This window comes from Ambystoma mexicanum, chromosome 3q (assembly GCF_040938575.1).
Source record: "Ambystoma mexicanum isolate Mex_15411 chromosome 3q, UKY_AmexF1_1, whole genome shotgun sequence".
Classification (NCBI taxonomy): Eukaryota; Metazoa; Chordata; class Amphibia; order Caudata; family Ambystomatidae; genus Ambystoma; species Ambystoma mexicanum.
In genome coordinates this window covers 544,011,911-544,039,472 of record NC_090926.1, presented here as the reverse complement: position 1 = coordinate 544,039,472, position 27,562 = coordinate 544,011,911, and the positions used below count along the sequence as shown (strand labels likewise).

The 27,562-nt window shown below is 43.8% G+C and overlaps 1 protein-coding gene across 2 annotated transcripts in view; it reads right to left on the bottom strand.

The window, feature by feature from the left end:
- DOCK2 (dedicator of cytokinesis 2) overlaps positions 1-27,562 on the bottom strand; it is a 2,833,934-nt gene that overhangs the window by 2,153,105 nt on the left and 653,267 nt on the right. For both annotated transcript variants that reach the window (XM_069654309.1, XM_069654310.1), the window contains exon 15: positions 15,300-15,398. In XM_069654309.1, the coding sequence (XP_069510410.1) occupies positions 15,300-15,398 (99 nt within the window). The remainder of the gene's footprint in view (positions 1-15,299; positions 15,399-27,562) is intronic.

Sequence of the window (27,562 nt, the reverse complement as noted above, 5' to 3'; positions counted from 1 at the left end):
CATATCTTTTCATCAGGAGGAAGCAGTTGTAGGTTTGCTGTGTGTGCCTGGAAGGTGCTCCTTATCCTATATAGTGTGAGATGAACGAGACACTGGGCTTCCACTAGGAGGGATTCTTGTGTCACTAAAACCTTAGGCGTCCCTGACACATGAGGTATCAGTGAACACACATAGCAGCTACCGTTTGTGGCCTGTCTCTCAGTGGCGCTCATATCAGAGTACCACTTGGTAGACTGGTAAAGATGACGAAGATCCTCTACCTTATCCAACCCCAGCCCATGATATGCATCATATTTGAATTGCTTTGTTTGCCGCTTCCGTCTGTTCATTAACTTGCTTTTACCAGTAGTTAGTGACCATTTGTGCTGTTTGTGTACACTTAAAGCATGTGAGCAATAGATTGGAAAGAGACCCACATCTGATGTTACATTAGTGCCATTACTAAATTGTCAATATTTAGGGTTCGAGAGTGCTTCTGACGTATCAGTGGGAGACAGAGTGTACACATTCTTAATATTTGAGGTAGGTTATTTGGTTGAATACAAGTCACTTGGCGGTACTGTAAACATTAGTGGAGTAGATAAAGAATCATTGTATACATAAATTACATTTTTACTTTCATTCTTTACAAGTGGCCCAGACTGTGATGACACCATTGTACGATTCTTGTGTAGTGTAGTAATGTTCAGGGAGGTGTTATAGTCGCATTTTAGTTTCACACCACCCCATATCAGTTTGTGCCCTTCTTGTATTAGCTTTCCCCCACACCTCCCCTTCTTTTATGTCTCCAACAATAAAGGAAATGCTCTAGTACAACCCCAAACACAGTAATATTGTTGAAAACACAATAGCTATAAAATAAAGTCCACATTCATACGAATACGCCCTAGTGGCAATTATATTATTCCTACTGCTATCTGACTGAATTCTATTTGTAACCAATGAGTTACTGCCATTTTAGCACCTACAGAGTGGGATATAAGGGGTTAAACATACTTTCAGTTTATCATCATTTTCAAACATTAAAAGTACAGGTACAAGTTTACGAAAGTGAGAGAGAGAGAGAGAGAGAGAGATAGGATAAAAAAGAAACATGATGAGCAATACATTATTCTTAAAGACATACATTTCTCTCAATCACTATATTACTATTACTCAGTTATCTCTTATGCCACTATGCAGTTTTATCTTGTATTCATTAAGGAGTTTCTGCCTCTCGTTAATTTTGCTGAAGTGTTCCTGTCAGGTGATTTTCTAACATCTGACTGGTGGATCCAGTATTTCAGGGCCCTTCACCTTCCCTGCCGAAGGTGTGCAGTATGTAACCACATAAGGGCCATGAAATCTTGGACTGTTCCACTGCGTACAAAGCTGCAGCCATATACCAGTTCTCCAGGCATTAAAGGGCTTGTTGGGCCATCTGCTAAGGGCGTTGATGTGTCTATTTCATTTTCTATAGTGAATGGTGGGGCCGTTTTTTAAAAATTACTTGTTCTGCTCTTGTGCGTTGTGTGAGGTATTCCTTAAATTCCTCTCCCAGCACTGCAGCACTTCTATGGGCATTGGACAATCTTTTTACCAGGGACAAGGGCATTTGCATTCGTCCCCCAGTTACTTTTTCATGGGGGGACAAATGGTGGAACAAGGCCAGAGAGAGGCAATAGACCCAGTTTGTTTTGAGAGTGTGGCAAAGTTTGGACAACCTACTTTTAAGGAGACTGTTCGTTTTTGCTACCACCCCATATGCTTGCGGGTAATACATTGAACACATTTTATGCTTTATTCCCAATAATGTAGTCACTTGTTTGAAAAGGTCATTCAAAAAATATGTCCCATTGTTGGAGTGTATGACATTGCATATGCCCCATTATGGGAACACTTTTCTTACTAAAAACATGCCTGCATATTTCGCGTCTGGGTGGGCACAGGGTCCAGCCTCCACCCAGCGAGAAAAGGGAAAAACCAATAGCATTAAGTATCTAGCCCCATTGCACCTTTCTCCCATGTTTGATTTGTTTTGTTTGTTTATTTGGTAATGCGCACCAAACCCTTACGTAGCTGGGCGCAGCAGTTACAAGGATACTTAAAGCTTAGTTACAGAGAACAGGCAGATACAAAAACATACAACATTCAAATTACATACAATTTAGGTCTGGTATACATGGAAACTGGTCAATGCATAGATAGGGCAAGTGGGTAGCGATTTATACAGGCAGTGTTTATACAGAGAAGTCGGGGTCCAGCTGAATTTGTTGCTTAAGTGTCATTAGTTCGCAACCAGTTCTGTAGGTTCCGTCTGAAACAGGAATAGGGTTGTTCCACTCTGAAGGAAGCGGGCAAAGCATTCCAGTAGAGAGCTGCTTTGACAGGGAAGCTAGATCCACCTGCTTTGGAGAGTCTGAATCTAGGAATTTCTAGGCAGAGATGGTTGGATGCTCTGGTGTGGTGCATTGTAGTTTTCCTGGTCAGTCTAGCAGAGAGATAGGGGGGGGGGCGTTATTGAGACCTTTGTAGGTGAGGGATACTGTTTTGAGTAGTATCCTGTCACTGATTTTGAACCAGCGCTGGTCTCTTCTATGATTGGAAATGTGCTCCCTACGTGGTATATTCAGAGCTGCTCTCATAGCATTATTTTGGAGTGCTTGAATTTTGTTGATGGTACTTTTGTTGGCTCCAGCATAGAGGGCGTTACAATAGTCTAGCTTAGACATTATTAATGCATTAGCAAGTGTAATGCAGCTAGTTTGAGATAAAAAAGGGTCTGCAGGCCCTGATTAATTTACAGATGTAGGCTGTGGTGGAGGCCATGGAGCTAACTTGTTTTTTTAGTGATAGTGTGGAGTCCAAGTAAAAACCTAATGTTTTTACCTGATTAACTACTTTGATTACGTTGCAGTCGATAGTGAATGCAGCATAGTTGGGACTACGTTTTTTTAGGTTAGAGTCAGAACCCAGATCAGAATCTCAGTTTTGTCGTCATTCAAGCAGAGTCCATGTGAGGCCATCCATGCCTGAATGAGGAGTTATATTCTGTTTACCATAGCTGTGTCTTCGACAAAGTTGCCCGAGAGGGGAATGAGGATCTGAGTGTCGTCAGCATTATTTGTATATGTGACACCCAATCGGTGAAGTTTGTCAAAGAGGGGCTTGGTAAAGATATTATACATTGTCAGTGAGACGCAAGAGACTTGTGGGACACCACAAGTGATTTGAATTGGGTCTGCTGAAGCTACTGGTGAGAACACTCTCATCGTACGGTTAGCTAGGAAGGATTGAACCCATGCTATGGCATCACCCGAGAAGTGAGCTGCCGATGCAAGATGGTCGCATAATACTGCATGATCCACCAAGTCAAAGGCTGCCAATAGGTCAAGGAGGAGTAGTATAGCTGTTTTACCTTTATCCTTCAACTTGTAGATTTGTGTCTTTAAGTCAATTAGCACCGTTTCAGTTCCATGTTGTGGTCTGAATCCAGATTGACATGATCCTAACAGGTAGTTTGTCTCTAAATAGGTTTGGATTTGGAGGTAGGCTACTCTATCAATAATTTTGAGGAGGAAAGGAACCGTTGTGATGGGTCTATAGTCAGTAGGGATGGATGGGTCTATTGACTGTTTTTAAGCAGTGGTAGAACCCACAATTCTTTGAGGTTAGTTGTGACAGTGTTTGAGTTGAATGAGGCATTGATGAGTTTGGAGATGAAAGGGGCTAGCTCTCTGGCAGCATCCTTGATTACTTGCGCTGGGCAGCTGTCGCTCTGGCAGTTGGAAGGTTTCAATGAGAGTATAACCTTTTCAGTATCCAGTATAGATATGTTGGTAAATTTGAAGGGAGTATTCAAACTGGATGTGGCGATGTGTCTCAGTAGGACGCAGGGAGGCTTTTTTGACCGCTGTTTTTGTCTGCAAAGTGGCTTTTTTATTAGATAGGGCATTTTGGATGCTCTTGCACCATTCTTTGTTTTTCAGGACATTGTCTATGGGTGGTATAGGATTTTCCATTTCACGAAGGATAGTGAAAAGCTCCTTAGTGTTGGAGTTAGCTTTGGCGATTCTTTCATTAAAGGTATTTCTTTTAGTACGGATAATTTCCTTTTTATACATATTGGCAAAGTTGGTTAGTATAGTTTTATTCTTAATAGTGGGGGCGTGTTGCCAGGTGGCTTGAAGCTTCCTCTTTTGTAGTCTTAATTCTTTAAGCTGAGGGGTAAACCACGTATTGAGGTGAGACTGTTGTTTACTTTTGCGAAGTTTAGTTGGCGCAATGGTATCAAGGGCTTTCATCATAGTATCATTAAAGGTGGCTACTAGTGTGCTAGGGTCGGTGCTGTAGGTATTAGAGAGAATAGGTAGAAGGAGTGGGAGTAGTTTGTCTGGCGTAATGTCTTTTTTGCTCCTGGTAGGGAGTGGAAGTGCTAATTCAGTATTTTTCTGTTTTGGTGACTCTAATGGCAGTTGAGAAGTTGATTAGATAGTGGTCAGTCCATGGTTGAGGGGTTGTTTTGGTGACGGAGATGTTGCAGTTTCGGTTGGCTACCCAGTCTAGGGTGTGCCCTTTTATCTGTGTCGGGTGAGGACTTTTTGGGATAGGCCATGATCAGTCAGAATAGTTTCAATAGATAAGGCATGCTTATCGTTAGGGTCGTTGAAGCCCAGGTTAAAGTCACCTAGCAGTAAGATCTGTGAGGTGTCTTTGATGTTATTAGTGAGGAGGCTTGGAGAGCTCTTCTTCGAAGGTGCCAATTGGAGCAGGAGGTCTATATACTAGAAAAATGGTTTAAGTACTATTGTCAGAGATAGGGAGTTTAGCAGAAAGTAGCACACAAGATTTAAGTTTGGGGGGGTGTGGATAGCCTCAGTGCTAGTTTAGTTTTAGCTATGATGGCAAGGCCACCCCCTGTGGCATTAGGTCTATCCACTTTAAGTATTTGGTAGTCCTCAGGTATGGCTAACATGAGGGCAAGGCCAGCTGCGTCATGAAGCCAGGTTTCAGTCACAGCTAAAATGTCTAGATCATCCATAGAGAGTATATCTGCTATTTCTGTGGTGTGGGCTAGGAGGGATTTGGTGATGATGGCTCCAGAGATGGCTGTCGCTTTGTGTAGCCCTGGGTAGAGGATGGTCTTTGTTTAGGGCAGTTGTTTTTAGGATGGGTTTTGTGCACACCTTCTGAAAGTGGTGTGGGTAGGTCGGAATGAGAAGTTATCATGTTATGGCGTCTGTCAGCGACTTGGGAGTTAAGGCTATTAGTTTTGGGTTCATAAATCCTAGGCAGTCTTGTATTTCTCTCCTGTGAGGTGCAGGGCATGAGAGTAAGGCAGGCAATTGTTATATGTGCGCTAAACTGTAGCAGCCATATGAATGTTGGTTGAGACTCAGAGGTTTGTATGGTTTAGTTAGGCAGTGGGGAATGTATGTGCCCCCAGTGGTGAGTGTGGTCAGAGTAGGATAGGGGATGAGTTAGTACATGGTAGAGATATATGCTACCAAAGGGGCAGGTTTAAGATACATAATTCTGCGGTATATGCTTACAAATGCATTCAGTTCAAAATCAGGCAGTGTATTATGGTGCATGGACGAAGTTCAGTGCAAGTTATTGACAGTGTATACTAACAAGTATGCAAGTTCAATTTCAAGAACTGGTTAACAGTATATACTATTAAGAGTGCAGTCAATTCACGATAGATAGGCAATGTGAAGTTGGCAGGAGGGGCGAGTTTGATTATGGACTATAGGCTGCCAAGTGGGCAGGTTCAAGACACAGCATTCCACAGTGTATGCTTATAAATACATTCAGTTCGAAATCAATAATAGGCAAAGTGTGTTAGGGCAAGTTCAGTGCACATTGGTAACAGTATATGCTAGCAGGTAGGCAAATTCAACTCATGAACAGGTCAACAGTATATGCCATTAAAGGTACAATCAAATCGCAGTAGATGGGCACTGTAAAGGTAGAGAGAATGAGCGTGTTCAGTTTATGGGCAATGACTTGATGCACAGAGCACAATGGCTAGTTCAGGCAAATATATGAGCACAGTAGTTCGGTTTGAGAAGCTTAGGAGCACCATAAATTTGTTTAAATGGATGCACGGTCTGCAATGTACTGTTGCTAGCACCATAGGATAATGAGAGTTTATAGTGACACTGTTTCACTACAGTCGATCTTGTAATACTAAGCAGAATTCATTTATAGCAGGCACATTAGTTGGTGCATTCAGGGCTCGAGAGGCAGGAAAGTAGCTATAACGAAACAGACGTGCAGTGCCGAGTTGCTCGATCACATTTCTGCCTATTGTAAGAGGCAGAATAGTATGAAAGTGTAGTCTATATTATAGTCTTATGATGCGAGGTGGCGGGCGGCACCCGTTACGGGCGTTGCAGTAATTGTAGCTCAATATGGACAGCATGTAGGGGCTGTCAGTTGCTACGTAGAAGGGGTAAGATGCGTAATAGGTTGTTAGTAGGCCGTAGGTTTAAGGCATGGAGCATATTGCTTGTTAGCATAAGGCAGTGTTTATAGAGCACAAGAGGTGACAATGCAGTGGAGGGGAATTACCTTGGTAGTGTCATGTACCCCTTTCCATTCAGTTCTGGATAGCTGGGTAGAGAGGCTTGCGGACGGCGTGAACGGCTGGGGACAGGCTTGGGACAGGAGGGGAGCCTTAGTTCGAGTGCCTTCGTGAGTAGGGCCATCTTACACCTGCCGGCCGTGGTTTGGTCCAGATAATGCTGTGGACCTCTGAATTTAATCATGTTTTAACTTGCTGCTTGATTATTATTAAAATATGTTTGGTAATTTATATATGCGTTAGGTCCAATTTTTGGTCTGATTTTTAGTGACCAGTACCTGTTCTCTTAGTTTTGTCTCCCATTCATAAATTGTTTTAAAATGGGAAGAGCCTGAAGACAGCGGCTAATAGAGCTCCAAAAGAAAGCATCCCAGTCAGAACAAGAACTATGGGCAAAAAGGGGTTGCACACAGTCACCCACAGACCTCCTATCGAGGTCAGACACAACAGGGAAAGTAGTGATGCCAGCGAAATTGTTGCAAATAGTGTTTGAGCAGTTACACTTTCCAGCTCACACATCAAAGCAACAAATCGCGGCAGACATCCAGGAGGATTGGTTCATCCTGAACCTCCAGGAATACATTAATAAATTAACAATTGAATGCATAACATGCCAAACATTCAGTACTGGAATGACTCTCAGGACATTGCGGGGAACATTGCCCTGCCCCATCGGACCTTTCCGGGAACTGCACATTGATTATGCAGACATGGTCCCTAGCCTGTTCATTAGCAGCTAGATACCCCAGCAGAGCTGGTGCTCCTAGCATTGCAGGAGCTGTGCCCCCTCCAAAACCAATCAGCATCAATGAGGTAAGCCAAAGGGCTTTATATCATCCTCAGACACCTGCAGCTGCTATTTGTATCCAGAGCAGCGGCTGTACATGATTTTATCCAGTGCCCGCAATAGAAGCATGCCGGCGACCCATTCAACCCGAAATTACCATTTTTGATGTGATCCCCTCACGAAGTGCCCAATCCATCATTGTACTCCACGAGGTTGAGTACAGGCAAAGATGGCCACTCCTCGCACCGAAGGTGCACTTTCAGCCTACCTACCTTTATCTCAGATCAAGTCTGTGACTCTTTAAGAACTAGGTTTTTTCGTCGAAATGTTTTCTCCTGATGAATGTTCATGACTTGGGTTCATGAACAGAAACATGTCGAGACATCCCTCTGGATTAAAAACAGAGTTGTAAAAAGAATGGCATAATAATCCAGATGGATTCTGATACACAATAAGTATTCTGAAGTGTATTGAGTTTGTGTAATTTCCTTTATTTGTTTTAGCTAGCATTTGTCTGCCTATTACGTATTCCTATGTTCCTTTTGTTAAGTATTGTGATTTGTTGTTGACCTCTGAATTTAATCATGTTTTAACCTGCTGCTTGATTATTAATAAAATATGTTTGGTAATTTTTATATGCGTTAGGTCCAATGTTTGGTCTGATTTTTTAGTGACCAGTACCTGTTCTCTTAGTTCTGTCTCCCATTTATAAATTGTAATTGATCCACCCGGATTTAGACTGAACAGACTCTGCCAACTGGTAGTTGGACAGTTGACTACCGGGTTTCCTCCTATATACTATGGTTTAGGCTCTTCCCTTCATTATTTTATCACGCATTCTGTTGCTAAGTATTTCTGGAAGTATGCTGCTTGGTTTGCTGCTGCGTTCCCTAGTGATATTTCATCTTTGTTATTAGTATGTGCTTGGCATTTTACCAGGGCCACAACTGATGGTTCTGCAAGCGCTTCTATTAATTCGTTTGGCAACCCTGCATGTTGCACTGGTGACCCATCTGCTCTCCTGAACCCTCTTCTCCTCCATCTGGATAGTCCACCATGTACTTTGATGGTCTGTGTACATTGTCACTGCACATCCTTTGGCTGCATGGAGTGCTTCAATTAACGCTATCAATTCTGCTGCTTGAACTGAATAATGCATTTGCAATCTCTTCTGTATCAGCATGTCATACTCCCCTTCCTCTAGTCTTACTACTGCCGCACCAACATGCTTTTTACCAGTCTCTGGACAAATAGACTCTGACCCATCTACAAAATATACTTCTCCTTCACTCAAGGGAATTTCACTTGCTTTGGGAATGTCATCCCCTTCTCCCTCATAAGTGGCACAGTCATGCGTTTGCATATCCTCCAATGTACAAGGCTCTGTGAGGAAAGTGGCTTTGTTCACTGTTTTGCATCGTATCACATGGACGTTTGGGCTTGAGATGATAATGTCATAGGCAGTGGCCTTCTGTGTGGTGAGTGTGGACATGGATCTTTCGAGCAAGGCAAACAGAGAATGTTCAACAAATAATGTGACAGAGCATCCCATCACAATTGTGAAGCTTTTTTCAATGGCGAAGGCAGCTGCTGCAAGAGCAGCAAATGGACCTGCATCACTGAATCAAGAGTACCGCTGTAGTAAGCTAGTGGTTTATGGCCTAAATGTGTCTTTTGTGTCAATACTGCACTCATCAGTGTTCCGTTTGAGTGTGAGAACAAGAACAATTCTCGATCATAATCGGGTGTGGCGAGGACGGGTGCTGTGCATATCAGTTCTTTTAATGCTGTGAAAGCAGTGTGCATGTCAGGTGTCCATGTTATTGCTGTGTTTTCTTTCTGTGCTTCCTTTAAGCCTTGTAATAGGGGTTGTGTGTATGCAGCATAATCTAAGATCCATGCCCTGCAATAGTTAAATATGACAAGGAACTTTTGCATATCTTTCACTGTGTGAGGTCTGGCTGTTGCCGGTACTGTCGCTGCTCTGTCGGGGAGTTATCCTCTTACCATCTTTGGAAATTAATTGGCCCAGATACGACACTTCTGTCAAACAGTATTGAAGTTTGTTCTTATCTACCTTGTACCCCTTGTGGGCCAGTAATGTTAACAAGGTTACTGAGTCTTTCCTGCATATCTCCTCCCCTTCACTGCACACTAGGAGGTCATCAACGTATTGAATGATGGTGCTTCGAACATGAATATTGCCAAGGTCTTTATGCGATATTCTATTGAAAATGCTTGGGCTTTCACAGTACCCCTGGGGCAGTCGACATTGCTCGTATCTTTTCCCCCTTTTTTACCCTAGGGTAAAGGCTGTCAGGTATTGAGAGTCTGGGTAAAGGGGCACTGAGAAAAAGGTGTTTTTCAGGTCTACCACAGTAAAGTGTGTGGCCTGCTTTGGGATGCTACACAAGATGGATGCTGGGTTAGGAACGAGAGGGAACTCTTTTTGGACAATGTCATTAAGTGGGCGGAGGTCCTGTACCATACGCCACGACCCCCCTTTCACTTTTTTAATCAGGTAAATTGCGGTATTGCATGGAGAATTGGAGGGGACAATGATGCCCTTTTGTAATAGTGCGTATATAGAGTCTTTAATGCCTTCCTCTGCTTCTCTTGATAGGGAGTACTGTCTGACCCTAGGCAACATACTCCTGGTTTAATCTTTATTTTTATTGGGGTCACTTACTTCAAGGGGGTTTGTAGTACATACATTTGGTGGTCTTTGTCACAGAATGATGGTGGTGCACTGACAATGGCCATGAGGGTGTTTGTCACTCGTCTGTTTTGTATCATTATATCACAAGGCATACATATTTCCATTATTATTTCACCATCAGTATCATTGTCAGTGAACAGTTCTTCATTAGTTAATTCCTGCAGTGCTATGTTCGGGTCAATACATAATACTGTCCTCCACTCACAGTCATGCATGTCCAGGCCAATCACCAAAATGCGTTTTGTGGAAACCTGAACCCTCTGCAGATCAAGAGACAAAATGGTGCCAGGAAATATCTCGAGGGTCGCAACTGGGCAGAAAACGAAATCCGAGGGATTCCCGGCAGGATCCCCATTCCTCCATCTGACTCTCCACGGGGGATTCCTGAGGGTGATGGCCCTACAGGCATAGGGCCACCCCCCTGATGCCCCCAAGTGTGCTTGTCCTATCTTTTTTTGCTTTCCTTGGGGGCAAACAGATGCAAAACAGCACTAACGTGCCCAAAAGAAGACAAAACAACATTATGCCATCTTGTTGGCATTTTTTGGCAGTCAGGGTGGGGGGCCGATTGGTTTGGAGGGGGCCACCTGGGTGGGCCCACTCCGAAGATCATATCCTTGTGCTCCCCAGGGGTGGCAAAATGAGGCCAGTACTCCAGTGGAAGCAGCAAGGGTCTGCTCATCCTTGGGGTGAATTCTAAGGGGCCTGGCCTACACTGCATGATCATATCCCTGGTGGCCTAGTGACCCTTGCTGCTTCCCTGGGGTGGCAAAATGAGATCAGATCCTCAATTCTGCCCCCAGGGAATCCTTGGGAGGAAATTGGTGCAAAACAACACCCATCTGCCCCCAGGGTGGCATCCCAAAATCATTGTCCCGGTGGTTTAGTGGCCATTGCTGGTCAAAGTTCGACAGAGTAAAGGGAAGTGAGACTCTCCCCTTTCCAACGAGCCCTCACTCAAGGAAATCAGGCAAAAAATGCCCTTGCAGCACGCAAAAGCGTGTCTGCAAAATTTACATGCTGAAGCCTCTTGGCTTCAGCAAGTACATTTCATTTACTGATGACGTTGGGGCACGTAGCCTGACATCATCACAGATGCTCTCCGACCCCCAGGTACTGAAGGGGAGGTCTTCTCCTGCAAAGTCTGTGGGTGGGGGATAGGAGCACAGCAGCTGTGCGGGGCATCCACCCCCCCACCCCCCAGACGTGAGTAGTGTGGAGGATGAGCTATCTCGTTGCAGAGGACGAGATAGCCATTTATTGCATAAAAATCTCTCCTAAACAAAATAAAGTTTTTTCACATAGAAAAGAAAAAATGAAGAATTCTCATCTATATTATCAAAGGTTTCCCTAATTAAAAAAACTAGCTTCCCAAATAAACAGGCTTCCAAAGTAAGGAAAATAAAGCTTTACCCAACTTAATTAACTAAATATTGTGAGATGGAGATGTATACTAATCAAAGGAGGGAAGACTTGTTCTTATATATGATTTTATGTTCTGGGTTTTTTAACAATTGTGTTTTAATGAATCATTGTCTATTCGATTTTAATGTTTTGTTTTTACCCATGTTTTTGTAAAATGTTTTCTGTTGTATATGCAAGGCGTTGTTGCCATATGTATATTAACCCAATAAATACATGAACAGAATTTTAAAATTCAAGTCACAGCAAAAAAGAAAAGGATTTTCTAACAAATAAAATGAATGGCTTCCCAAATAACCTAAACACATACAAAGTACAGGTCCATCATGCTTACTTCTGTTATTCAGAGAATCCTGACAAATAGCCTGTATGACCCTTCAACCGTTCCTAACTGGCCCCTTAGAGAAGGACTAGCCCTAGACGGAGATGGTGGACTGCCTATCTACTGAGAGGGAATAGAGAAGAGACTGGCCCTCCTTTAAAGGCTAAAAAGTCCAAAAGCATGACTGTTAACAAACACTGTGAAATAAAAATCATTGAAAACAGGAAACATCCGGACTTTGAGCACAAGTGGAAGAACATATGCTTTAATGCTGCCACTTCTCTGCTCAAAGACTATGTTAAAATCTTTATTTGATCAAGGGTGTCCAGTCATTAGCTGAGCCTCCCACTTCATCTGTGGTCAACCGGTTTTGGTGTGTTATTTAATCTCTTTTAACCCACTCTTCTTCAGGACCTAATTGGTAATTGGAATACATTCTAAACTGGTTCAAAAGCTTGGCCCATTGTGTCTCATTACGAGCTCTCTGTGTGTGCAAAGGCGATGACTCCCGGTTAGGAGTCACAAAGAAACATGCAAATTGGAATAATGTCACATTGCCATCATGATTCCTCGTAAATTGACAGCATCATTCAATGTGTCCATATAGTTCCAACCTATCCCAGAAATGAGGCTACTTGCCTTAACACAGAGATGACAGCCATCTGAGTTCAGGCTGCTTGTTACATTGATACAAACCAAATAATTAAGTGTGAACTGAAGGGCTGAATATACTGCAGTAATTTTGTGAGCTACAGCATTACACTATTCACTCCTTCAAGAAAGCATCTAAAAAAGACTCCAAAGAACCTTGCAAAGGGCTCCTTACCTCATTGTGTTGCCATGGAGGGCTACAGCCGCGTCTTGTAACACCTCTTGGTGCCGTTACGAGAAGTACTGAGACTGTTCTGAGCACCCACGCTCAAGACACCATCTAGACCGACGCATATCTCCAGTGCCCCCCAGTCTGTCTGCACATGCTCAGAAGGGCAAGTGCATTTGGTAATGATGATCGCCATTACTCAGTGGTGTGAAGAATGACTCTAACCATATTGCATAATGTGCTCTGCACTTGCACTGTTGATACTATATGAGACCTGATCCTAAAAATGTATAATGAGTTCCCCTTCATTATTACGATTACACGACCTGCGAAATTTCAGATTGCAGTGTGTTATATCATCCCTGTTATATATTGCTCGGGTGGGGCATACTTTAGATGTATGCTCTAGTTATTGTAAATATTCTCTTTGCCCACAAACTTCATCTGAAAGATGAGTGTGTCTAAGGCTTTCTATTGTGTACAGGAAGTCTGGTCTCCTTTGCCAAATAACCTGCCTGAGTTCCTTGCACACAAAGTAAGAAAACAAAAATAAACGTTTTCCAGCTAAAAGCAAACAGTTTTCAGAAAAATAATTCCCAACCCCTCATTAGTCCCTTAGCTCAACGCCTGGTGTGGATCATTCCTGCTTCACCAAACAAAATCCATAACGGAAAGAGGAATTTGCTGCTTATTTATAGACTCCCAAACTCATGTTTTACCTAAGGAGGCACCGAAATCCTGTGAGAATAACCAAACCGGACATCTCTATGATGATCCCGGCAGAATCTGTGTACTGGCTTCCACATTTCGTCTGAGCTTGCGAGAGAGATTCGGACATCGTAATCCTTCAGCGGGCTCCTGCAGATTCACCTAAATCCGACTGCTCAGCCCACAGGGATTCCCCAGGGGAACGGGGGTGGGGAGATAAGTACAGGCTTAGCCAGGAGTAGCTAAAGATGATGAAGCAATTATGTAACATTCCTTAGATGATGTTGGGTGATTATTCAAAAATTGGATGAGGATGAAACCCTTGATAAAATGCCTAGCATGCGGTGTCACTCCTGTGTATCATTTATTTCATTGAATACTGACATTCATACCAATATTAAATAGCTGATCCTAAGGAGTGAGCAGTGTGTAGAAAAAGCAACAAAGACAAGTTAAGCTGTACAGATGACTACCCCCCAGCTAACAGCAACCAAATATTGACAAAGACCAAGTGGAAACGGACCCACAAACCATGGAGAAAAAACAAAACCACAAGTATGCAGTAGAAAATCACAACATTGAATGAACACAACAGCTGATAGAAATATAAGCTGTACAATGTATGATAACAAATACTGGATAGTACAGTTGGAGTTTACAAGTTATTTAAGTGTATACATATGGCCAGATTATTTTATATAAAGTCTTTCGGCCAATTAAGACTGGGCGAGAACAAGAAGCCTGTATCTTAAATAGTACAAACTTTCTTAGCAATGTTAATACGTGTCCTCTATAAGGAATATGACCACAAAAGTGATGGGTGCAAGGTTTCGAATTAATCTAAACCACTGGCAATTGCTCTGGGCAACCTTCCACACCACCGTTTTTTAGCCTGTCTGCGCCATTGCAAAAGGGGACCAGCCATGTGCAAATCAGTCAGCAGCTGCCGCCACCGAAGGTAGCAGCCCAGCCCGAACTGCTAGGCCAGGTCCCCTCTGCACAGAAAACCAAGCAACCCCAGACATGTTTCGGCCTTGTTAGACCTCCTCAGTGAGGTGCAGCCTGGTTCCCTGTGGCGCAGCGAGCAACGGACCCACGTCTGGGCATACCCTCTCTCACAAGGAGAAACAAACTGACCACAAAAGTGATGGGTGGAAGGTTTCGAATGAATCTAAACCACTGGCAATTGCTCTGGGCAAATTTCCACACCACCGTTGTTTAGCCCGTCTGCGCCATTGCAAAAGGGGACCAGCCATGTGCAAATCAGTCAGCAGCTGCCGCCACCGAAGGTAGCAGCCCAGCCCGAACTGCTAGGCCAGGTCCCCTCTGCACAGAAAACCAAGCAACCCCAGACATGTTTCGCCTTGTTGGACCTCCTCAGTGAGGTGCAGCCTGGTTCCCTGTGGCGCAGCGAGCAAGGGACCCACGTCTGGGCATACCCTCTCTCACAAGGAGAAACAAACTGTGATGGGTGGAAGGTTTCGAATGAATCTAAACCACTGGCAATTGCTCTGGGCAACCTTCCACACCACCGTGCCTGCTGGGCCTAGAGACCCAAGCTACTCCTCACTGATGAGCCCCAACAAGGGCGAAACATGTTTGGGGATGCTTGTGGTCTCATGCAGAAGGGATGTAACCTAGCAGTTCGGGCTGGACTGCCCCTTTTGGGGTGGGGCCAAGCCTGATTTGCATATGGTCTTTCCCCTTCTGTAATGGCTTGGCAGGCGAAGAACGGTGGTCTGGAGGGTTGCCCAGAGCAATGCCAGTGGTTAAGATTCATTCTAAACCTCCCAGCCATCACCTCTTTGTTTTTGCTCTATAAGGAATATGCAATGTAGTCATATACTTCCCACAGCCGGTCTTGTTTAAAGCATGAAGCTCTCAAGAAGTTCACTATCATATTATATGGCACAGCTCGATCTCTAAGTAAAAATGAAACTGTTCTCGACGTACCTTTATTGTTTCCATCCAGCGTGGCTGCTTGATCTGATAGTACACAACTGATCTGTATTCACTCACTGGTTTGTCTCCTGCTCCCACACAAATTGCATTCTGCACTCCAAATAGAGAAAAGTATACAGTCAGTCATTCCTTATTTGGGATATCAAGCCCATAACAGTGCACTTAAAAAGCACAAGTAATTTTTCATTAAAATGCACCATTTAAATGGATAAACAACACATCTAACAGATACATAACAATAACAATATCTAACAATAAATAGAAAAATATCTGAACAAATTAAGAACATGGGGCCTCAGTTACCACCATCTGTAACACTATGCGAAATTATGACCTACAGAAAATGTGGCGGTAATTCCCTCGATGGAATTACCTCTGGCAGAATTACCTCCAGCAGTTAACTCCTCCAAGAATTGCCAGAATTGACACCAGGGCTAATTCCGTTGGCAGAATAACCTATTAAAAAACAAAACCCCATTTCTGCAAAATTATAAGTCCAAAATCAGCAGAATTACCTCAAATTTTTTTTGGCAATTCAGCAAAAAATACAGCAATGTTACTCCCACAAAAAAGGTTGAAGTAAAAACACAGGTGTCACAAATCAAGGCACCGGTGCATCAGAAACACTCAGGAGGAGTATAAAAGGGCCACACCTACTGCAAACACATTACCAAACACCCTGCTGCCAGTAGCTGCTGCAAACTGGGACACGCAGCTGTCTCTGCCCTCCACTGAGTTGCACAGGCATGAACATCAGCGCAGGCAGGGTACAGGGTGCACAGCCACAGCGGAGGAAGAGGCAGAGCAGCAGTAGTAGAAGGAGGAGACACCATGCAATGCGAGCACCCATCCCCCGGGTCATGCTCCACCCTGTACCCCAAATTACAAGCAGATGAACACCCTGCACTGCCCGCAAACATGGAGAGCCACAGAGGGCAACAGACCTGGATAGTGGGTGACTACAAGTGCCATCACACTGAATGATACTGCAGCACCAGTGGAATGCAATGTTAAGGCAGGGACAATACAACAACCATGCAATGCATGGCTGGTCAAGGCACGGTTCATGGAGGACCTACCCTACAAACCTGCACATATCAGCCACTGACACACTGGACCAGTACATGCCAGGGCAATACAATAGTATGTCTGTGATGCATGTTGCACAACATCTTGCTCAGGTGAAAGGACCCCCCTACCCTCTGATGGGGATATGCCACTAGTATGAGACAAAAAAGTCCCAATGCCCCCAGGCACAGTGCTGACAGACAGCGAGCAAGAGTGGGGAAGGGATGGACGGCTTGTGTGACATAATCTGTAATGCAACCATCGATGTTCAAATCGATGTACACATGCTGCTCACCATTGTGCATTTGCAAGTATAGTAGGAATCATGTGCACGCAAGAAGGGATGTACAAGCATTGCTCCAGGCCAACTGCCATTTATTGCACAAGTGCAAAACATCCCCAACATGACACGCACCCCTACCCTCATTCCCAACATTATACCCACCCCCACCCTAATTCCCAACATTCAGTGTGACACATGCCATTATGGCCTCTCTTTGCCACCCTTTGGTATGGGAGTACCATCACATGAGGTGCGGTGCCAAGACCGCCTTGGTCGCGTACTACCCACAGATCCCTCTGTAGGGGTTTCTGACATGGAACTGCCCAGTTCACTGCCCCGGACATGCTACAGGGTGAGGGTGATCGCCCTAGAGATGTTTTCATTTGTGGCCAACATTTGAGAACACAACTCACATACCCTTCTTCTTATGAGGGTGGTGCTCGCAGTCCCCACAACAGCAGGCCGGCACAGTCAATCCAGAGAACTGGACACCTTCCTAGAGACAATGAGCACCACCCCATGCAGGTTCTCCCCTGTTCCTCTAAAACCATCAAGGACACATTGACAAACTGGCTCCTGCTTTGGCTGACTTCTGCAACCACTCCTTTACCACTGGAGTCTTCCCTTCCCCCCTGAAGCACTCCCTTGTGCACCCTCTTCTTAAGAAACCCTCCACCAACCGCTCCTTCCCTGCTAACTACAGCCCAATCTCCATCACTCCTTTCCTGGGCAAACTCTTCGAAAAGCTGGCCATCTCCCAGCTTAATCTTCACACTGAATTGATTGGTTGTCTCCATGACCAGCAGTCTGCTTTCAGAGCTGCCAGAAGCATGGAAACTGCTCTCCTGAACATCCGTGAAGACCTGCTCTCCAACCTTGACTCCAATACCCTCTGTGTCCTCATCTTACTTGATATTTCTTCTGCCTTTGACACGGTCAACCATTCCATCCTGGCCAACCGTCTCCGTGATAACCCGAGTATCACCGATCAGGCCCTAGCTTGGCTGACCTCCTTCCTCTCCGATCGACCCTCCCAGGTGCAACTTGGGTTCTTCCTCTTCTCTATCTCTATCTCTATCTCTACATGTGGTGTTCCCCAGGGGTCTAACCTCTCTTCCTGGCTGTTCAAACAATACCTGGCACTTCTTGCCCACTGCATTACTGCTCTCTGCCCCAAACTTTCAGTGCAATGTGGACGACACTCAGGCTCCCTTCCACCACCTCTTCTCCTTCTCTCATCTCTGACTGTCTGTCCGCTATCGAGGAGTGGTGTGCCACCAACAATCTCTGCCTTAATGCCACTAAGACTGAGTTTCTTCTCATCGGCACACCTGCTCCCTCCTTTCCTGTCGCTCTCTGGCCAACTTCTCTTGGCCCTCTTCCTTCTCCCACCTGTCAGGCTAAAAACCTCTGGGTCATCTTCGACTCCACTCTTTCCTTCTCTCCTCACATCTCTGACATCTCTAAGAAGTCACACTACCAGCTGCACCTCCTCCCCCAAAAGCTCACTTTCTCCAGAGCTCTGGTTCTCTCTAGGCTACTGCAGCAGCCTCTTTCTAAATCTGCCTGCTTCTACTCTCCGCCCTCTGCAATTCATCAAGAACAGGACTGGAAGACTTGTCCTTGGCCTCAAACCCAGGGATTGGATCTCTCAAGGACTGAAATCTCTGCAATGGCTCCCAGTGGCTGCAAGGATTAAGTTCAAAACACTCTGCATTGTCCACAAGGCCTTCTGGGGCCTGGGGCCTCAATAGCTTCAACTCCCTCTTCCTAAATATCTTCCTTCTCAAGCTCTTTGCTCATCCGCCTCCAACTCCCTCAGGGTCAGTCACTTCTCCAAGCAATGAGTTGGTGGTAGATCTCTTTCTTTAGCTGGGGCCTCCCTCTGGAACAGGAAGCACCTCAAGACCTTTCTCTTTGCTTCTGCTTTCTCTCCTCGTCTCCCCTTCTGAGCTCCTGACAGAAACTGCACTGGTCACCTGGCTACCCTCTGATCTTGGGCTAAGGTCCCCTCTCCTGCCAGCTGCACACCTTCACTGCCTGCCGGGCATACCCTGCACTTGGGGGCTGTTTTCTGTATCCCTACAGTCCCCACCAGCTCTTGACACTTGATGTCTGCACTTATTCCTGCACTTGCTGTTATCCTATGTATTGCACTAACCCCTACTCCATACCCCTCACCCCAGCGCTTACCCTTTCTCCCCTCCCCTGTACGATCTCAATGTCACCTGGCCGAGTAAGATTGTTTTCTTTGTTTTCCCTCTGCTCCACCTCCCTTGCCTTGTTGCGCCTTGAAACATTTGTGTATAGATGCATTATGAATGCCATATCATAACATATGACCACACATGTGCATGCTGCGTACACACAAAAGACATTAGAGAAAAGACTGTAAGTTTTAGAACTTTGGAAAATGTACCAAGAGGACAAAGAAGACCCAGCACAGGAGGAGTGAATGCTTAATCAGCATAAAGGTGAGGGCATTGAGCCCTCAGCTCCTCTTACTTCGTCTGAGATTAAGAGGTTAGACACGGAGGAGATAGGAGTTTATCATTTAATAGAATTGAAAGCAGCGGTGGGGTATAGTAACCCAACGTATGAATCCTCCGCTTATGGTAGTTAGGAAAGTCCATAAGAGAGCAAAATGAAGGAAGATACTTGTAAGTCCGTACTAGATAAAGAAGAAAGTTTTGAGAGATTGAATATATCAACAGACATAGACAGAGAAATTAAGAGATGGGAATGAGAGAAGGATATGGCTGATGAGGTAACGCTTGTACAGAACAAATGGATGGGAAGGCAGATATTACTCAAGTTAGATGGAAAAAGCTTTGAGGAGGTTAGGCAAAGGGAAGACAAAGACAAGCAAGAAAAGGAGGATAGGGAATGAGAAAAGTGTTTAAGGGAGGATGAGCAAGAAAGCAAAAGCAGGGAATGGCTGGAAAACATATATAGAGAAGAACAAGAGAAAGACGTAAAGCGGGCAGAGGAACAAAGGAAGTACGACACTAGAAATAAAGAGCTAGAAGAAAGGGATAGGAGAGAAAGAAAGAGCCGAAGAAGAGGCAAAAAAAGGAGAGAAAAAGAAGAACAAAGCCAAGAAGTAAGATGGGAAGGAAGAATGAAGGCAAGAAGAAGATAGGGCAAGAAGGGACGTGAAAAAGTGAAGAGAAGTGGACAAAGAAATAAAACTGAATAGAAGTCAGCGAGGTCTTCATGATAGTCTTATTCTTAAAGAACGAGTAAGACTAAGCGATGAAATACAGGGGCAATGGGACACGATAAGTGAAGTTCTCCCGATGAGAGAAAAGAGTCAAGAAACACCTAAAGTAGCATAGGAAGAGGAAGGATACAATGCAGAATGTATTGGAGAAAGGATTGATAAGATATATCAGCAAATAAGGCAGAGCCGCGAGTATGGGACTCCAGGGAGTAGCAACCGATCCCTGATACCAAAATCGCAGGATGAGGAGGAAAACATGTTTAGTGATGAATAGCATTGTCTTTGAGTAAATTACATTTAGATAGAGAAAAGGAAGATGATTGTCACACTAGTTGGGGTCTAGCAATGTCAGATGAGGAAAGGGAGTCAGGTCGTGAGACAGATGGGGAGGGTACATGCGTCCCCTTGGGAAGTCAGCAGATGGTAAGATGGTCAGTTCTGGAACACCCGAAGGAAAGAACACCAGTTCCCACACCATATCCTGAACTTCCCTGAAGACGATTGTGTAGTGAGAGATGCGAATCTCCACCCTATGTGAGCAGTTAAGGTTGTTACCAGCACAAAGACGAATAGGGACAATTACCCCTGCATTAGGCAAAAAATATTGGGATATAATTATGGGATGGTGTTCTCACAGTTCCCCTTGCTAGAGAAGGGGGGAGCAAGAGCCCAACATATTCCATGACCTCAGATGGATAAGGATAACTTAAAATGCAAGCTCCCTAGTGTGACTTCGGGGCTGGGAAATGGATATACGAATCAGGGAAAATGACAGGGGGGAAAACGGTAGCATAGGAGACATAAAAAGTCTACTAGCAGCTATTCTTGGAGAGAGAGCGGATGACATTTGGAGATGAGCAGGATATGCGGGAGTGACAGCACAAGATACAGCACATGATGGAGCACCATTTAATAATTGCAGGGCTGATGTTTGGAGGGCTCTCAGGGTAGAGCATCCTGATACATCAGATATGGGCACAATTATGACACGTAAAATGAAAGAAGATGAAGACCCTATTGCTCATACTCAGGATATCCAAGAGAGATGGCAGCTTGAAACGCCTGATCCATGGGAAAAAACAGTGGTGCTTTTCTATCGTATTTTGTGTCAGGGATTGCCAGATCAAGTACAGAGACAAATGAAAAACAAGTAGGAATGGAAGCTGAGATAAAATTAACTATTGTGCATAATTGTTGGTTATTACAAGATAAGAACAAAAAGAAAGATGAGAACAGAAAAAGTGAGGAAGCCAAGTTAGTTCAGAAGAAACTGTCAAAGTTTGCTATAGAAGGGGCAGCATTGACAATGGGAGAAGGGGGAGGAATGCAAGAAATGATGGGTGCATTGCAGGTGAATAATGTACACCCAGTAGAGAACAGTGGGTATGGGTTTTGGCCACGAGGTAGAGGTGTTTGCTTCAGAGGAAGAGGAGGCGGATTTCAGAACACCCAAGGAGGATTTCAGAACACCGAAGGTGGATTTCAAAATGCCCACGATGGAAGTCAGAATGCTCAGGGAGGATATAATGGAGGGTTGGTCAGAGGGCCACCCCCAGTGTGTTGGAATTGTGGGATAACAGGGCATATTGCATGTGTATTTTAGAAGTTGAGGAAACGCGCAACAAAATGGACAACCTTTAAGAGGGGCAACAGCTTATCCACCACCATACAGTACACAAACAGGAGAGGGATTTGCCCAGGATCAGACATCTTATCAGACACAGGCACCACAAGCACAACAGCCACAGCAGCTGGGGTCTATGCAAATGCATCCATTGCAAGGGCATTCACAACAAGCTCCTATGTAAACACAGCAGAATGCGAACACCGGGCAAATACTAACAGCTAGAAAAGGGGGGTGTCATTGTAGTAGGAGGGGACATTTCATAGGGACAGGAATTCATTTGTACCCTCTATAGGACATCTCACAGGGTGACTTGATGTGTTCAGTAGTATCAGTAACACCAGATGCCCAAGAGGAACCAAGGCTTGATGTGGTGATCAAAGGCAAATCTTTTTTCTTTTCTTGTGGATACTGGAGCGACTCACTCTTGTATAAGGGAGGGAAAATAATCAATGTCAGATACTGCCACGAATACTCAAGGGTTCTCTGGAGCTACGAATTTAGTTCCTTTTACTGACAAATTACCTGTTTCTATAGGGGAATGTGACATGTCTGTCCCCTTGGTATGTTCGTGACAAAAGCCAGTTAATATCTTGGGTAGAGATTTAATGATGAAATTTAACATGATGATTTAATTCACTGATCAAGGAATAGTGTGATCTACTCGAGGAATACATTATTTAAATGTGGCTGAGTTTATACTAGCATTTACAGGGCAAGTGGCTCTACGAGCAGTCCCTGTAGATCCGGAGGTCTTCATGTATGGAGTGAGCATTTTACTAACATGGCTAGCTGGATTAGTAGGATACCTGATGAGTTTCCCTATTTAGAACACAAGTACCTATGGATGAGGAAGAAGAACAAACTATTCCTATTGAACTGGAAGCAGCTATAGTACGAGGAGAAATAGCAATGCTTGATGGAGTAGATGACGAAAGGCAGAGCATGGAGGACAGTGATAGCTCTTCAGGAGGCATACAGATTGACATAACAGTTGAACATATGTTCAGAGATGAACGTATAGATGATGAGGTGGTGCCTTTCATAAGTATTACATACTGGATAAAGATCGAGAAAAGGGAAGTCCCACAGCAAATGGCACTAATACAGCAACAACCAGCAGTCTTTCAGGAAGACCTAGAAAATGTGCCAAGTGTACTTTGGACTACGGACCCATATGATGTAGGCTTATTGAAGGGAATAGGAGAGGTTACAATAAAACTCAAGCAAGGAGCAAATTTACCCCGAGCAAAACAGTATCCTATGTCACGTGAAGCAGATGAAGGCTTATTTAAAACCATTTCAGTGCTGATGAATCAGGGAATACTAGTGCCATCAGAATCCCTGTGCAATACTACAATGAATCTGATTAAAATATCTAAAGGGGTGTCGTGGAGATTTATCCAGGACTTTCGCCCTCTTAATCAGATCGAAGAGGCAGAGTTTCCATTAGTTCCTAATCCTGTGACAATATTGTGTAGCATCCTAGTTGAAGCTAAATATTTCACGGTGATCGATTTGAAAAATGTGTTTTTCTCGATCCCGTTGGACAAAGACTCACAAGACCTTACTTCCTTGATGTTTGGACAAAAAAGACTAAAACATACTAGTTTACCACAAATTCATTGGCAGTGAAACAGAGGATGAATTTAGATAAGACTATGTCAAGTTAATTACTATATTGGCAGACAAGTGAAGCAAGGTAGTTTAAGGAACTCAGGGTGGCAACAGTAAAGACATACACAAGTGATAACAGTTCAAGGGTGTTTATTAAACTGTAATGCAGGGTGGAAAAATGCCTAACCTAACCTAAGTCTAAGATAGGAGCAAGCTTCGACCATCAAATGAAAAATAAGGCAATCCTTGTGGTGTCTTGTCAAAATAAAAGGCCTATACTAAAAAATGGATCTCCTGAGCACAGCACACACTCGAGCTTTGCCAGAACAAGCTGACAGTTCCGTACCAGCTATCAGGTACTTTGATGGTAAGATCTCTTTCCAACAAAAGTCTCTTGCCTTCACTGGCCTCATATATATTTGAACGGGAACGGCAAGGTTTGCACTGTTTTTCTCCTCCTCTTGAACTGCCATGCTGAGTTAGCTCTTACGTTGTTGCGGTCTGCCTTGCTCATACTGTGCTCTCATGCTCCACCTTTTAGCCCTGTGGAGGAAGAAAGGGCCGTCAGGTGTGTGTGTGATTCTGGTCAATTACTTGACTTTTCCTGATCATTTTATGGCCCTGGTGTTAGTCTGTTGTCTTTCGTGTTGTGTGAAAGTGTTTGTGTCGGAAAAAGGGGGGGCATTGTTTTTGAATGTCATACGTGGTAAGATGGGGAAAAGGTATTGAAAGAAGGTGGACACTGCATCTCACCCATTGGTGTCCCACTCCCACTACCCAAGGACCCCCCATCCAGGTGATCCTCCCTCACTAATCCACCGCCAGGAACTGAATCTAATAGCGATGGCCATTTCCTGGCCACCTGGATGACAGATCCCAGGGGACTAGCTAGGGAGACCCCTTCAGGTTTCTCACAGTAGACAAGGAGAAATTATATAATTTCCAGCAAGAGGTGTTATACATAGGTCAGTTAGTTTCACATGAAGAAAGAAAGTGACACCTGAGAGATTTGGGGCTATCATGAAGACACCAAAGATAAACACAGTGAGACAGATGCATTCATTTCTTGGCTGATGTAATTATTGCAGGGCCTGGGTGTTCGATTACTGTACATATACAAAACTGTTTTTGCAAACCCTTAAGAAAGCAATAGTTGGTAAGGAAAAGATAGAATGGACTGAAGAAATGGAGGAAGGATATAAGGAATTAAAAAAAGCAATCTGTATGGCTCCAGTTTTAGGAATTTCCAATTATAGTGAAGAATTGTATTTGTTTTCACACACCAATGGGTCAGTAATGACAGCAGTACTCACACAAAAAACAACCATAGGGTATAAACCTCTGGCATAATACAGTGGAAATCTAGATCCAGTTATGAGAGGACATTTTCCATGCAAAAAATCTTTGACTGCTGCCGCATTTGCTATTGAAAAGTCCACAAGTGGGCTGTTCCATGAGTCTCTATGTGGAGCACGCCTTATTTGCCATTTTAGAGAAAGCCAAGGGTACATTAACGTCACAAAGAGCATCTGCATAAGAGGTGATGATCTCTAATTGAATGAGTAAGGTAGTGAGGTGTGAATAGTGAACCCAGCCATGTTTGCAGCTGAACCTGTAGAGGAAGGTGATCATGTGCATGGCTGCTCAAATTATGTCGAATTGTATGATGACATACCCTGTGCGAAAGAAAATGCTGTAGCGGGAGGGGAAATTCTCTTTATTGATGATTCTTTGAAAATTGATCAAACTAGTGGGGAGTGTCTCATTTTTCAGCATAAGCGGAAGAATTGGTAGTGCTTATTATTGTGCTCGAAAAACATAAAGGTCAGGAAGTGACGGTGTACAGTGACACAGCCTATGTGACGTCAACCGTACATGCATGGCAGTCACACTGGAAAAGGAGGGGTTACCTCTGTGCAGACGGCACTCCAGTGCAACATGCGTCTTTATGGGACAGGCTCATTAATGCACTACAACTCCCAGAAGCCATAGCAGCCATAAAATGTGCAGCGCATACTAAACAAACAGATTTTATCTCTCGCAGAAATGAAGCCACAGACCTGGAAGCCAAAAGAGTTACGTATTCTTCTGAAATTTTGAGTTTTGATATTGACAATGTTAAAGAAGTATGGAATAGAAACATGCTAGTATGAGAGGGGTTTAATATGCTAACAATTACACAACTAATAGAGATTCTAGGTAGAGCCTTGAAAGAAAAGCAGGAGTTATGGAAATGTATGGGGTGTTCTTTATTCCCCCACAAAAGCATTATGGAGACAGGAAAGCACTGGAAAGTCAGTGATGTAAGCAGCCTTATTGTAAGTCGCACTTGAGCAGTTGCATTACCCAGCACATATAACCAGAGAAGGTCTTGCTGCCACCATTGCAGAAGACAGATTTGTTCCCAATCTATTGGAACACGTTGCACAGTTCATTGTGAATTGCACCGTGTGTCAGAGGTTTACAGTTGGGCATACACTGAGAACAATCAGAGGAGTAATACCATGACCAAATGGTCTATTTCAACATGTGCATATTGATTATGTCAATATGCTGCAGACATGTAATGGATACAGGTATCAATTAGTGGTGGTTTGTACCTTCTCTTGGTGGATCGAAGCAGGTCCTTGTACACACCCTGATGCCACATACGCAGTGAAGTTTTTAATGCACAAAGTATTTCCAAGATGGGGTGTGTGTGAAGTACTGAGGTCCGATAACGGACCACATTTTTGAAGCTATTTGAACAAATAGGACTTCTATTGAGTATAAAACATATGTTTTCTTCTGCTTATCATCCACAAGAAAACAGGATAATTGAGATACTCAACAGCCTCCTAAAATAGAGGATAGACAAGATCAGATTGACTTTGAAAAGGGGATGACTATAATGCCTACCCCTAGCTGTATATGCCCTTCAAAATCAGCCAGGTTCAGACCACCATATTATGCCCCACAAGTTAGTGACAGGGCGTTGTATGAGGAGACCTCTTATGCCCCCATCTAAAGTCAGTAGTAATGCCCAGAGTGTAGCGCAGGCTCTAGGTGGTGAAATGCACAATTATTTGACATGTATGACTACCAGTGTTCCTTTCATGGCAGATCAAGTCAAGCATCAGAGGGAGGGGTCAAGAAACACGGAAGAGGACATCCCAGTAACCAATCTGACTGAATTATTTACAACACCAAAGTTGTATGTTGGAGACCAAGTGCTTATAAAGAATTGAACTAATAGATGTCAATAACCTAGGTTTAATGGTCCCTTTTGTGTTGAGGAAGTCTCCCCTACTGCAGTTAAGGTATCGGCGAAGAAGAGCTTGGTTACATTTAGGAGATGTGAAAATCTACAAAGGTGAGACCCTTCTTCCAGCACTGTTGACCAAGATGCAAGACAAGAAGAATAATGTATGCCTGTGCAGATTCGATCGATGACCAAGAAGAAGGACAATAAAGCAGCGTGTGGTTACCACATATTTCTTCTGGATTGAAATACATTGGACACTCCTTAAAACTTGTAGCAGGAAGTGCATGGACTTGCAGAGAATTCCAGAAGTTGAATGTACTTTCTAGAAATTCTTTGAAAGAATAAATATTGCATCAGTTCTATGCCTAAACGTCAGTTCCTGATCAGAACTTGGAAGAGAGATCAATACGCAGATTCGTTTTTGGGAACATATCTGTTTCAAGGATAATATATGATACCTGTCGACAGTGACACACATCAGCTTGTAGTTGCTGTTTTTGTGTTTATACTTCAGTCATACCCTGGTCTTGTTAGGAGAGATGTTAATATTCACACCTTTCTTCATGACCCTAAAAATTGTCCAGTCATAAGAAGACTCCTGATCGCAATAATTGAGCAGATTGTGCAACTACGAATGTAAATTGAACACCTGTATGAAGATGATTCGTGAAGAGGATAATGTGGTTATAGATAGAGCGCAAGTTCAGCGAGTATTGGAATGGCACACAAAATGTTTCTCTAGACTTCTATGCTTGATATATATATGCCTATGGATTTTCTTTCTCGTTCTGTTTCTTTTCAGGTTATTGGCCCAATTGAAAAAACCGCACCTGTGAATTTTCCAAGTATGAGCACAAATGATGATCATTTCTCTGACCTCTTTGGGCATGTTAGGAGACATAAGAGGGATGCAGAACAAGATAATCAGGGGATAAATACCTATCTTTATAATTCAGCTCAACTGGGGAATAATATGTTGTACCAACACATGTAAAAGGTGGGGGAGAGAGCATCTGATGAGAATTGCTATGTCTGCTCTCTCATCCCCTATGCCATGACCAGAGTGAGAACCTTCAAAAGAGATGTTGGCGCAAGATGCAAAGTGCCTCAGTCATCTAGCAGCATGAACTACTAAAGGACAGTTTCAAGGGAACTGGGATACCTTGCGATAGAGATCAAAACAGTCATTTCCATA